Raw genomic sequence first — 14,506 nt, forward strand, 5'->3', positions numbered from 1 at the left:
CACACATTCCATGTGAGAGGATGGAGGATTCCTTTTATGGGAGTGAATAATTTCTCCTTAACCATGCATGTTTTTGACCAATTTGAATAGGATAATGTTGGTGCAAGTTGGCCCCACCTTGAGTATTCTTTTTACCTCTCATTAAAGAGAGGTTAGTCCTCTAATTCACGGGTTTGAAAATTATCATCATAGTCTAATCCTTCCATAGATTATACCTTTTTGTAACTAAATATTATGGAGACATCATCTTTGCATTTGAAATTGAAAACTCATAAGCAACTAACAATATTCATCAATGGTGTCGTTGGGACAAGGGACCATATTGGTTACAGAGAAGAGTGTCATATTTTTAGTTAGGTTTTAGGTTGGCAAATCCCATAACTTGTAATAGTCAAATGTGTATATAGTGTGTTCAACCATGTTCAAGATAATTTGTTCAAGAAGTAGCACAATAAAATCAAAAAAAGCAAGTTTCAAGCACCCATTGATCAACCTTTAATCAATCGAAGTTTGAAATCTCTAGATTGAGGCTTGATCAATCGAGAATTAAGGTAGATGTATTTTAACTCTAGAACATCGGCTATGCCTAGGTTTTTTACCCTACTATCATTAAGTATAAAAGGTACATTTCAAAAACTAAAAATGATGTTGGTAGGCTATTTTTCCCTAAACCCTGTTGAGAGAAAATCAATACCTATTCTTCGCACACCGGATGAATATAGATTGCGAGATATACAACGATGATGGTATAATTGAATAGTTAAAGTTGAAAACATAAGAGCCCAATAAGTTACTATAGTAAAGAAAATCTTTAAGAGGCTTTTGGAGTATGTTGGAGGTTCCAACATGATGCACATTATCCTCTCCATTTTCTATTTCATGATTTAGATTACATGTTCCATACTTAACAATATATTAATGTTATTTAAAATTTTAAATAACACATTACTAAAATTTTAAATGACACAGACCAACCCACCTAGATATGGTTGGACCCATGGGTTGGTCTTTTTTATTATTATTGAGCATTAGTAGAGCACCAACACATATAAGAACAAATTTATGCCCTAATAAACCTAAGCATTGCACTAATCTAACCCGTACTATTTTATTAGTGCTCCAAAGTTTAAACCAATACAAATAATAGTAGATTTATATTGATAGTGCATCAAATCAACAAAAATAATCAAACCAAATGATATTTGATTTAGTTAGTAAGATATTAAATAGCTATATCTCAACTCAGTTGAGAAACAAAATAAACATGAACTTGTTTTATTATTCTATAGTTAGTAGGATATTATATAATTTTATCCTAATTCAATTGATAAACAAAAGAGTAAATGATAAAATCATATAATATATTTTTTAGATACATATTAAATATAAGTGAGTTGAGTTAGGTTAGGCGGATTTGTGATTCTGCTGACCCACGCCCAACCTAATCCATCGAAAATATATATATTTTGACGATCCAACCAAACCCACCAACCTCTAAAAACCGACCTAACTTGGCAGATTGAGTTGGATTAGGTCGGTTTTGGTCTTGGCAGAATATGGGGTTAGCTGCACACCCATAGGTGTAATCTACTCTTTGCCACATGCATATATATAGTTCAAGCCTATGAGTCCTAGGTAGGGAGAGTAATATGTTATATGGTCCCTCTCCATAAAAGGAAATGGAGCAACGTGGACAATTGGCTGCGACTGATGTGTGTCTGATGGATGGCACTTTAATTTTTCTCCTTCTGTCAATTTGTTGTTGGTGAATTGGTGATGGATCACTGCAAGCTAATTCTCTGAAACCGTATAGGAGCTTTCTCTATTTCTTTAAAGGCAAGACTATTTCTTGCATTGCTCTGTATGCCGGCGGCTCCTAAAACCAGTTTTCTGGATATTATAACCAGAATCTGGTAAGGAAACCACCTTAATTCGGCATAATACCTTTTCCAATCAACAAAAAAATTGTATTTGTTTTGATTGGTGCAATTGAAATTTAAGCTCAAATTTTTCTCTTAGTATTTTGTCATGCTTCTTACATCGTGGTATAATATATATATATGTAGTAAGAACTTATTACTGCATGTTGCTACATAATTTATATTTTTAAAAAATACATATAGTTGAAGGGGTTGAGTATGGGAGGGATCAAAGTTGAAAAGATAAAGAGTTGGATTGTAGGTGGGTCGCTCTTTGATCAATTTAACTTGTGTGTGGTTGGAGCCATAACGTTGTTGCTGCTGTGCACCTATACAGTCCACCTGAGAGCAATGAGCAAGACCACGACACCCAGGTTTTTGATCTTCTGGTCTTCTCAACACATTGACACTCCTCAAAGTGAGTATGTGATATATATACTTGTTTTACTTGTGATGATTAATGCAATACAACCTTAACATATAGAAAACAATAATGTTATTCAAGTCATCAGGGAAGATATGCTTTTCTATTATTTTTCTAATTAATTATGAAATGAGTTGCGGATCATCATCTTGGTCATTCAATCTGAAATTCTTCTCAGGAGTTTATGAAAACAATGGATATCTGATGATTTCGGCCAATGGAGGATTGAATCAAATGAGAGCTGGTGTAAGTACTTTACTGCTTTTACATCCTTTTTTTCCGCATGCAGCTTCACTTTCCTTTGGAATCACTAGCTTTCTTAAATGTAGCCACTATGAGTGCCTTCTGAATCATTATCCTTGATTTGGTTATGCTACACAGATTTGTGACATGGTTGCAATTGCAAAATATTTGAACGTCACGCTTGTGGTTCCTGAATTGGACAATACCTCCCTTTGGCATGATAGCAGGTGAGTCAATATCAAAATCACAAAATCCTCTTTATTTCAGAGTCAGATTTTCTTTCTTATTGTCCAAAAAAAAAGGATTTTATTTTTTCATGTCATTTGATGTAGGATTAAATATACTCTGTATTTTAAATAAATGAAGAGGATGCAACTCATCTAATTCTATTTCTTTCTTTCTTTCTTTTTTTAAACAATTCTATTTATTTCTTATTGCTCCCCCACCCCCCCAACTCTTTTTGGAATGTATTGATTATTGAATCAGTATGATGTTTTCAAACTTAGAAATGTCAAAAATGTATATATCAATTCATATGAATACCATATAAAAAAAATTCTTAATGAATTCATTTGCTGAATGGCAGTCAATTCCAAGATATATTTGACGTGAATTATTTCATTACATCTCTGAGAGATGAGGTTCGGATATTGAAACAGTTACCTGATGAGCAGAAGAGAAGAGTGAAGAATGATTCAATTTATACAATGGAACCCCATTCATGGTCCAATTTGGGCTATTATTACTACCAGGTTGGTTTGCAAGGAGTTGTGCGTATAAGCTTTTACTGCTCTTATGATTTATGTATATGTATGTCTGCATGCAGATTCTTCCCAAGATAAAAGAGCAGGAAGTTGTGCATTTCAATAAGACTGATTTTCGGCTTGTAAATAATGGGATTCCTATAGAGTTTCAAAAGCTGCGCTGCCAAGTGAACTATGAAGCTCTGAGATTTACTCCCACAATAGCAGAAGTAGGGAAGAAGATTGTCAAGCTTCTGAGGCAAAAAGGTCCCTTTTTAGTTCTTCATCTCAGATATGAAATGGACATGTTAGCATTCTCTGGTTGTAATGAAGGTTGCAATGAGACAGAAGCTGATGAACTCACAAAATTGAGGTGAGTTGTCTTTGTTTCTTAAAGATCCAAGAAATAAAAATGAACCTTGATTTCTTAAAAACATTTTAGCATCACTTTCTGTAAATGTCCAATGCATAAACAAGTTTAAAACAACATTTTTCACAACTGCTATTGTCGTGCATAATAAACATTCTTCACAACTCTTGCTGTTGTAATTGGTGAAAAATAAAAGTGACAGGTGTTGAAAGAAAATGAAAATAATGTTGTTTTAATCATCACAAATCATACTAAATTTTGTGAAAAATGTAGAACTCGTTTAGTAGATGAGTTTGAGTTATATTATTTGGATGTTTTTGATGTACCTATAGGTGAAAAAGTGTTGAAATATATGAAAAGTTGTTTAAAATGTAAATATGTAGGTTAGAACCACACAATCAAACTGGCCGTAATCTTCCTAACATTACTCGCGTGTAAATTCCATACACAATGTCTTGTCAGATATGCCACCCCACGGTGGGGACAAAAAGTAATAAATTCTGGATTGAAAAGAAAAGTGGGTGGGTGCCCTTTAACTCCCGAGGAAACTGCACTTGCATTGCAGGCATTGGACATTGACCCTAGTATCCAAATTTATATTGCGTCCGGCAATATATACGGGGGAGAGAGGAGAATGGCAGCTCTGAGAGCAGCTTTTCCTAATCTAGTAAGTTGATCAACATAGCTTGATGCAGGACAACTTCAATGCTATAATATTTGCATTAATACATGGTCATCGCTTGCTTACCTATTGTTTATTTGTCGGGTGAAACAGGTTAAAAAGGAAACATTGTTGGCACCCTCCGACCTTAAACTCTTCCGGAAACATTCACACATGAAGGCTGCATTGGATTACATTGTAGCAATAGAAAGTGACATTTTTGTGCCTTCCTATGGAGGAAACATGGCAAAACTGGTTCAAGGCCATCGACGGTATTGTACCAATTAATTATTTAGTCCTTAGAATTCATCATTGCGTTTTGATGACCCTTTAATTCATCTAACATGCACAAAGTCTATTTGTGGTTCAATTTTTTTGTAGATACTTGGGGTACAAGATAACAATTTCTCTAGATGCACAGCTTCTAGTGAACGTGATCGATCGGTACAAGAAGGGAGGGCTGAACTGGGATGAAGTCTCCCAGGAAGTGAAGACAGGTCATGCTGATCTAATGGGTAGCCCTACTCAGAGAATGGAGGTTCCTGAGAATCCCAAGCATGAAGATTACTTCTATAGTAATCCACAGGAATGTCTGCCACCAATTTGGTAAAAATTCAAAGAGTACATGATGCTCGTTATGAATTACTGTTGGTAGTTTATTTTTGGAATCCACTAATATTCTTTGTTCGCCACATGCTGCTATTGTACATCTCCTGTGATCAAAATGGAAATACTTCTGCTTGTGTTTGAGTTCCTGTTCGGTCAGGGTTGGAGCCTTGGGCCTTTGGGATAGGCCAGTACTGCATTAGTTTGGTAACTAAAACCAAAAAAGTGTTACTTTTGGAAATATTTTTCAAAAACAACATGCCACTTTTTTTCTACCCTTTTTTGCTGCAGAAGTACATAATTCAATTGGCATAAAACTTGATACATCAGTTTGTAATACTAAGTCTCCCTGACAATTAATAATTAATAGCAATGACTAAAATGATAGTACTGATTGTCATTATAAAACAATAAGGATGGCAGGGATATGTTAATCATGTTAATTAATAATGTTTTCCATCAACTTCTGTGATTTGTATATTCTATAACACATGTAAAATGATGTTGCTTTTATGCTTTTATAAGAACCAGTCACAGTCAGTTTGATGTTAAGCCGCTTAGAAATTGCTGAGAATATATCATTTGGACATTTTCTAATATGTAAATGCTGATCCCTAGTCACTCACAAGATCGTAATATATATTTTTTCATTGCAAATCTAGAGTATGATCATGGCAATGATGACGGATATTTGACGCCTGAACATGGAATAAGAGAATATGTTAACAACAAAGATGGTTGGAAGTAAAAAGAACAGATGAGGTTTAGAGCATGGAAATTTGTGGTTTAATGGGTTTTTTCTCTAGGAAGATGTAGGCGATATGATGAGGCTTTTAAGGAGTTATGATTTAAACAATGATGACAATTATGGTGGTTGTGATGGGTTCAAACTTCAAAGTTCGAAGACCCAATGATTGGCTTTGGCAGATAACACATTCTTTTCTGAAATAGTAACGACATTTTTTATGAGTCCAACCCAGGGTCCCAGCATTTGCTCCTTGCTTTCTGTTTTGTTGGTGTTGGGATATACAAATGCAAAGTCGTGGTGGATTTGAAACCAGTTGTTGATTTAGCTGTTTCTAGGGGAAGTTTTGAACCCAAGCCTTTGAGATTTATCATGGAGGACCCAGGTGCTGGACAACCTACCATGGAGCAAATTCAAAGTGCTACAAGTCATTTTAACACTACCTATAACCATTACTGCATTCAATGCTTCCTGGTTTTAATTTTGCTTGCTCATAGCTGTTCAAAATATTCCAGGAGGGGTTCACTACTTCACTTATAAACGTCCATCTCAAAAGAAGGCTTTAATAATGGAGAGTTTTTTACTTAATTAGATGAAGCAAGGAGTAATTGTGGGTTGTGACTGAAAAAGGTGCTCTGTGTTGAAGAAATGTGAGAAACAAAGAAATGCAAAAGACATGAAAAACCAGGCTATGTGCAGAGAATTTAGTTTCATGCATTTGAGATTATGTATGATAACCAAAAAAAAAAAATACAGGCCAATGGCACCACTTGAACAGATTCATAGAAGGAACTCCCCAAAAAAGAATTTGTAATTTATGGAGCAGTTTGGGTCACGGATCCCATGGAAAGTGTAAAAACTCAAGATAACTGAAGACACAGCATGTACAATAACCAGGAGCTGGCTCTATAGAAAGTAAATAAGAAATCTAGGAGAAAGAGAAGATTCATGAAATTCCCATACTAGTTTTATGTTCTTAGCCGCTTTTGAGCTTGATCTGAGCCCTCTCTGCTGCCAGCATCAGTAAGATGTGTCATTGCTTGGAGGCTAGATGGGGGATTCTCATGATCCTGGAAAACGAAAGAACCATTATTTAAGTCCAAAAGATCACTGTAAAAGAGGTCAGTGATAAAAAAATTAAAAAAATAAAATAAAAACCCTGCACTTTCAGGGATGGGGAGGAAAAAAAATAGAGAGAAGTGGCAACAGGTAGTAGTAAAAGGACTTCCTGTTTAACCAACTCTACATGAAAAACAATTACCTAATTTATTATTTATACCTTAGCAATTGATGTTCCAGAAGTCATCCCTCTATTTGCTCGCTTCCCAAGATCAATCTGCACTGAGACGCTGGCCTGTGATAGATCAACACCTGCACTCTGCAGTGCTTGTGTCAAAGTGTTCAATAACCTGATCATCACCAAAATCAATCACTCATCAGCTTATACTTTTGGCACTCAATTCCATGAAAAGGCTTTGAGCAAAATAATGTACGCATGCATTGGCACCAGATGATGTAAGTTCCGTAAGCAATAAAGTATTTTTAATTGGGAAAAAATGAAAAAGGAAAAGAAAATCTTGCTGGCCACGCCTGGCCAAAATCCATAGTGGGCTAAATAGTTTGACCAATCTATGAATCTCTATGCAGAAATCACAGAACAAAATAATTATAGTTGAAAAGATATTTAGAAAGAAAACCAAGAAAGATGAAGGACACCATTAAAAATCCACAATGGAAATTATTCCACAACAACAATAAGCAGACGAGGACCAGACAATATTCTCAGCCATCCATCTTCTGATTGATATATAATTAATAAAATTTTGAAAAATAAATTTATGAAAAAAAGGGGCTAAAATTTACTTTACACCCTTGAAGTGCAGGATTACTTCTAAATCAGTCCATCACATTTTTTCCGTTAACCCTACCTAAAAAAATGTTTCTTGTATTTTTCTATTCAAAATGACATCATTTATAGGTGGGTAACAACAATATTCTAATGGATGTTGACGGAAAGGGCATAATTACATTGTTGTAATACTTGAGGGTGTAAATTGTTAGTTTCCATAGTCAAGGGACTGATTTAGAAGTGACCACAAACTTAGAGGGCATAAATAGTATTTTAGTCCCAAGAAATAAACAAGAATAATGATACAATTCCAAAACAGCCTGATTCAATATCTATAGAGTAACATGAAAATCAGGCTCTTTGATTTTATTCGTGATTATAAACCTAAATTATAAATTTCTCAAACCCAACGCTTAAAATGTCTAAATATCAAATCATAGTAGGTGTCAAACGTGAAAAATAGACATGAATAATATCATCCATACCTAACCAACATTTGAACAACCAAAACATTATATCTTTAACACTAGTGATGTGTAGAAGCCTTTTTAAAAACAATTGAAATTGATTTCTGAAAGAATGTGAGTTTGGTTCGCTCTTACTATGAGTAAGATTGCTAAAGGTACTATCCCCACAAGAGAAGCCTTACTAATGTAACTAATGACTAAGCTTGTGGAGCTTCCCAAAACAGTCAGAAGTATAACAAGCTAACACAGAAAATGTACAAGCAGATTTACCAAGGAAAAGTATCAAAACTGAGGCAAGAATATAAAGGTACAAGAAATCAACTGGAGGGAAAAAAGAAAGGAAAAGAAAAGAAGGAACCCTATATATAAATAGTAGTCTAACTATAAAGTTGGCATACCAAATATATCAAGAAGCATCATAATTATTTTTGAACCTAAACACAACAGATTTCTATGATTACCCACCCTTGAGAGTAAACACTTGAGATGCTAATTGTTCCCCCTTCAATTATCAGCTCCTCCTGTTGGTTCAGTGTTTCACTGGTCATGGGAGACTGAGTTGATTGTGCATCAGAAACCAATCCCTGATGAGGATGGGCTTGCACACCATCACCTCTGACAGAAATAGGCACGTTTGCCTGCAGAGGGATGGGCAGAGGTAATCCCTTGTTTGCTAACTCTGGTTGTCGATCCATAGGTTTGCAGGTGATATCTCTGCTAGGATCGGATTCTACAGGATTCTGAGTGCTTGTAAGCATGGTTGGGGTTATAGAGACATTATTCTCATCAAACTTCCCAGGAAACGTTGTCCCCAGACCAGAACCATTTTTTATGGTTTGAGGGTGACCAACAAAATTCTGAACACGCCAGTGACTATTTCTCTGTCTCAAGCAGGTGAGCGAACAAGTTAACAGTGACAATAATTTCAACAAGAAAACAAGCATCCTATTCAAATCAAATGCATCCTTTAATTCCTCTTCATCACCAGGAAGATTCCATCAGCGGTGAACAGAACCAATCATTAAGCAGATACTAGCCCATCACTTAAACCAGTCAATGAATATGTTATCTTATTCAATATTTCAGAATCAAACAAATACCGAATAAAGAGAATCAAACAAATACAGAATAAAGAAGTTTTTAATTTTAGGACTGTTCAAGCCCCAAGCAATGGCATTAACACCAATGTATCAACTTTGACAAGGCCTAGTCATCATACATTCACAAAAGACCAAAATTTAAAAAATCTAAGGCAAATAACATTTTCAAAATTAATTTATTCTAGGTCTCAAATTTTACCAACTTTTTGTGGATTATGAAGCTTTGAAGATGATTTTATATGCATTAAAATTTTCTCCCCATAAGTTGCATACATTTATGAACTATACATTCATGAGAAAAATATTTTTATATGTGAAAGGAAACATATGAAACCATATATCTTACTACTATGAAGAGTTATTTACTAAAAGCATAACATCATCCACCATAAGAGGGACCATGTGATGAGATTCTCTTCATATATCAGTCCCACTACAGAAGGCTTCTTTAAACTTGTAAAATGCATAGGTCAATTCCATATTAAAAAGTAGAAAACCTGTATTCAATATTTAGTATTTACACATGAGAATTCACTTAGAAACAAGCATGCAGGTCATCCTTAAACACAAACATTGTGCAAAGCCAAGTATCAGGACTTTACCCATGGCATCAACTTTGTGGGCTCAGAACTCCATCCCTGGTAAGAACCCTCATACTTCTGTACCCTTTCTTGTAAATATTGAACATACTCAATCACCTGAAATGGCACACTGACCATCAGTCAAATTAAGCACAAAAAGGAGAGAGCTAATTTTAACAAATTTGTTATAGTGTCCACTAATAAAATAACAACTAAAAGTTTAACAAATTTGTTATAGATTATTCACTAATAAGGTACCTCTAATAGGAATGATGCTGTATCTCTCTTTTGATCACTATTGGGTATAAGATCTCTCAATATCTGGAATCTGAAAGAAAAAAGATTAAGCTTCACCAAACTTTTTTTTCATATAAGTAAAAGGGGTGGCAACAATAAATGGATAATATATAAATAAACTACACATTCAAACATCTTTATTCATAAAAGATCTATTAGTTGAGCAACCTATCATGTTTTCAGTCACAAACTTGACCAGTTTGACATGTAACTAAACCAGTTGGTGTGATGCCACCCCACAACAATGTACAATTTTCACCTCAAACAGAACAGAACCATCCAAACTTCACAAGTAGTATCTGTTTTTCCTACTCAAACTGCACTATTAAAGTAATTCTATACATTTATAAACATAAGTGCAATAATTTTTACAAGGTAAAAAAATGACATGAACAGCTTCAGAGTTCAGATGAATTATGAATCTCATTACAAGTTGCTTATCAAAAGTATATCTATAGAATCATTGAGAATGCTGTAAAAGACCCACAAAAACCATTAAATCAGATAACGAAATTAATTTTAGGACGAATACCAATTATGTTAGAACCAATGCCACTTGGGCCAAAAATAATGTCGAACTGTGAATTGAGTAATCCAACTATACTATTCAGATTTTTTTTTTTTAATTATTTATAAATGGCATACTATCTCTATTATAACAGATAAAGAAGTTTCCTTTGCTCTGGAATTATAAAAGGCTAATCCAATTGCATGTGTTAGCACCTTCATTCTCTTGCTATAGAAAACAATATCGATGAACAAAGGCATCATCAATGCACCATCCAATTATAAATTGAGTATAAGAAATTGATGAAATATGGCACAATGGAAAAAAAAAAAAAAATTGTTGACTCCATCACAATCACATATCATAAAGTTTGTTGATTTAATGTCTATTACTCTCTCAGCTCTTATACAAATCAAAGTGACTGCAAGATAAAGTTAATGACATCAACAAAAATATAAAGAACAATAAAGCCTACAGAAAAAACCCCACTTTGAGTTATAGGCTACCTGTAACAAAAATTCTTATGGTTTGGCCTATTTAATATTAGGTATTCATGAGATAAGGAATGCGTAGACACACTAAGAAACACTTCATAAGAAGTATGGCAGCTAAATCCAAAAACCACACAAGGCCAATATCCATCAAAATATAGAATTTAATATTCATTAGCTCTTAAAATCATGGTTATCAAAATGTTTACTGTACAAACATTGTTGAGGGACTCAAATATACCTCTCGTTGATTTTGCTCCTCCTCCGCTGCTCTGTGACTGAATGTTTCGATCGTATGGCACTAGCCTTATCATTGTTCTTAGCATCTGGTTTCATAGTCAATATCCCAACATAAGGATTCCAAATTTCAAATTCAAACGGAGAAAAAAAAATGCAGTCATTAGTCAACCCCAGTATTCCAAAAAAATAAAACTGACCCATAAAAGAAAAAACAAAGTTTAAAAATTTCACCCATTTTCCAAAACAATTTTAAAACAAATATGAATATCCTCATCAATAGAAAGTGTACACCATAGACAAGAAAAATCCAAACTTTTAAGGGACCAACGTCCATATCAGTTTCCAAATTCAAGGGGCAACAAGAATTTCAAAAAGATTAACCTACGTAGTTAGCGTCAGCCCAAAAGAAATTGCAGTCTGTATAAGAACATCAATTATTTATAACATAACGTGGCACTAGGTAAAAGGGATCTCTCAGAAATGGATCTAACATATAAAACATGGTACGTGAAAACGAAAAAAACAAAAGGGTTAGTCTAGAATAGGAGAGAAAGTAGAAACCTTTGTTGTTGTTGTTGGTGGTGGCCGTGTTGGTGTTGTTGTTGTTGTTAGGCGTGGAAGAAGCGGCATCCTTCTTGGAGGTGAAATCTTCATCCTCGTACTCCTCGTCTTCCTGATGATTACCCTTCTCTGTTCTCATCCTTTCTTTATTATTATCAAAAAAATAAAATAAAAGAGGCTGGTGCTTTGCTTTCTGCTCAGATTTTCAGTCTGTATGAGAATCTGCAAAATTCCCACAAAACCAAAAAAATTAAATTAATTAGAAAGAAATAGAGAAAGGGGTAAAATTGGGAAAAGTGAATGAACTTTGGTTTGATTGACTGGCAGGGATTTGAGATTACGATTAGACTTTACAGTTTAGACAGAGAGAGAAAGAGTAGATCTTTTTTTGTTTTTGTTTTTATTTATATTTTGGGGGGTGTTTATAAGTTAGTATATATCAGAGACTCATGAGAGTATATATGTATTTGATTTCCGGCCAGTTCAGCACTATTATTAAGAAGTGTATTATATATAATAAATAAATAAAAAGTATAAAAATAATAATAATAATTATAAAATGTAGTTAATGGGGGTGTTAAAAAAATCCTACGGTTATGGCTGCTCTGCAAAGGCAGTGGCTTATGAGTTTTGATGAGTCACTCACCACTCACCAGCACCACCATGATTCCTCTGCCTGTGCTGCTGCCATAACTGATAACTGGAGGTATCATCATCATCATCATCTACAATACTCTAACATGCAACATTCAACCAAGAATAACATGTGACTTTTGCAACCAAAACAATAAAAGAATAACATGTGACTTTCCTCACGTGCTTCCCGTGCTAACTTTTAATTATACCTTCCTTCCTTTCTTTTTTTTCTTTTTCTTTTTTATCCTTGATGAATGTTAATTTGGACTTAGGATCTCTCAACCCCGCCCCCAATTTACTCCGTTATTGAGTTAAATGTTTTAAATAATTGAGTGTAAGAATATGGCTCGAGACTTGAACACAAGCTAGTGTCCACGCAAAGACCCGACTTTAAGACAGCAACACCACAAGTGGTAGTCAGCCAAGACTCTAATCTGCAATTCACGACATGCAAAGGGCATGTCAAGAAGAATAAGGGTACTAAGGCCTCACCAATCACAAGTCTACTATCTAGGGTTTCTCATAGCAAAACAAAAAAGAAAGCAGAAAATCTTCCTATTAGGTCTTTCACTAAGAACAGCCCCCCTATTGCCAAACTAAAGTCTAGCTTATCAACAATCGAAGGTGAGCTTTTAGAGGTGGTATTTTAACACTCACCAAGTGATGAGAATCAACAAGCATTCAAGGATCCATTGCATGTTCCAGTTGGGCCTTTACTAAAGCAAGATCTTGGGTCAAGGTTTCTATCAAAAATCTGAATTTTAGTTTTCTTGGGCAAGTATTCCAATATTTTTGTTGGTTCTCAAAGCGTGTTGATTGAGGTTCACATCACCAAGGATGGAGGATCGAAAATCATGGGCTATCAATTTAAAAGGGAAAGTGATAGAGCTATCGAATTCAATGGTAAACATGATTCGGAAGAGCCCCACAGGATTGTGAAGGTGAGCTTTTAGAGGGTGGTATTTTAACACTCACCAAGGATGGAGGATCAGAAATCATGGGCTATCAATTTAAAAGGGAAAGTGATAGAGCTATTGGATTCAATGGTAAACATGATTCGAAAGAGCCCCACAGAAATCATGGGATGGTTCGATCTAGATTTGATGAGAGCATGGAAGTTTATCTTCCGATTGTCTCCAACAAGCCTACAGCAAGGCTCTCTCCCCCTCTCAGACCCAGCATGGTAGTCCTGGCCAAACCCGTGGTGGATTTTCCTCACAGATAGACCAACACCAGTAGAGAGAAATTCCCCCATGTGGAAAATGATGTCCTGCCCTTATCCTCTATCAACCTTATGCGAATTGGTTCCAATGGTCAAAATAACAGAGGACAAAGTAATGGAAGATTCACCAATGATAACGAGCTGGGTAGGGAATATGTAAGTTAGGAAGTAAGTCATAGTATTTCATCCTAAAAGGAGCATCGGCCTCATGATTAGGTGCATGCGAGAAAGAGATGGGAGTCCTAGAGCATTCATTGCTGCTAAGAGCATAGAGGAGTTCTCCAATCGCTTTCTGAAGGAAGTCGGGGGGAAATTGTAGAAGCAGGAGGTTTTCAAACTAGCTGTTGACGATTATCCTCCTTTAATTACTTAATTAATTATGAATATCATGGTATGAAATTGCAGAAGGGCTCTGAGCCCAAACTTTAGCCAAACAGTTATAGACATGGTGAAAGAAAGCTCGCTAGACATTTTTATTGTTACAGAGACTAGAGTTGGAGGAGATCGTGCTAAAGAAATTTATGATAAACTTCCTTTTGATGGAGCTATTCATACAGATACCTTAGGTTACGCTTGGGGACTTTGGATTCCGTGGAATTCTGGAAATCAACCACTTAGCTTCTACTGAGCAAGAGATTCATGCCACAGTTAAGGTTAGTAATTCCAACTTTTCTTGGCTATTATCTACAATATATGCTAGTCCTAGATTTCGTGAGAGGTCTATATTAGGGAGTAATCTTACTAATGTTACTGCTAACCATGAGTTGCATTGGGTAATGATGGGTGATTTCAATGAAGTGTTAATGAGTAGTGAAAAATTCAGTGGGCAACCAGTGAATATTA

At 35.1% G+C, this 14,506-nt stretch overlaps 2 protein-coding genes across 6 annotated transcripts; one reads left to right on the top strand and one right to left on the bottom strand.

The window, feature by feature from the left end:
• Positions 1–1,650: 1,650 nt before the first annotated feature.
• LOC126719089 (rhamnogalacturonan I rhamnosyltransferase 1-like) lies at positions 1,651–5,240 on the top strand. The gene is made up of 8 exons (XM_050421657.1): positions 1,651–2,337; positions 2,522–2,589; positions 2,725–2,813; positions 3,173–3,338; positions 3,413–3,702; positions 4,162–4,366; positions 4,475–4,632; positions 4,742–5,240. Exons 1-8 carry the CDS (start codon positions 2,139–2,141, stop codon positions 4,968–4,970), a joined length of 1,404 nt encoding a protein of 467 aa, XP_050277614.1. The 5' UTR covers positions 1,651–2,138; the 3' UTR covers positions 4,971–5,240.
• Positions 5,241–6,494: 1,254 nt separating this feature from the next.
• Positions 6,495–12,543, bottom strand: LOC126719090 (transcription factor BIM2). 5 transcript variants are annotated; one of them, XM_050421663.1, is made up of 8 exons: positions 12,452–12,543; positions 11,806–12,027; positions 11,246–11,330; positions 9,967–10,036; positions 9,730–9,825; positions 8,493–8,908; positions 6,991–7,120; positions 6,495–6,781 (listed from the first exon to the last, which is right to left on the bottom strand). In XM_050421663.1, the coding sequence occupies exons 2-8, from the start codon at positions 11,942–11,944 to the stop codon at positions 6,680–6,682; spliced, it is 1,038 nt and encodes a 345-aa protein (XP_050277620.1). In that variant the 5' UTR covers positions 11,945–12,027; positions 12,452–12,543; the 3' UTR covers positions 6,495–6,679. The 5 variants fall into 5 exon arrangements, with proteins under 5 accessions (XP_050277620.1, XP_050277616.1, XP_050277619.1 ...); XM_050421659.1 differs by lacking the exon at positions 12,452–12,543 and adding an exon at positions 12,147–12,289; XM_050421662.1 differs by lacking the exon at positions 12,452–12,543 and adding an exon at positions 12,160–12,267.
• Between the last annotated feature and the right edge of the window lie 1,963 nt (positions 12,544–14,506).

Source organism: Quercus robur, chromosome 3 (genome assembly GCF_932294415.1).
Source record: "Quercus robur chromosome 3, dhQueRobu3.1, whole genome shotgun sequence".
NCBI classification, from domain to species: domain Eukaryota; kingdom Viridiplantae; phylum Streptophyta; class Magnoliopsida; order Fagales; family Fagaceae; genus Quercus; species Quercus robur.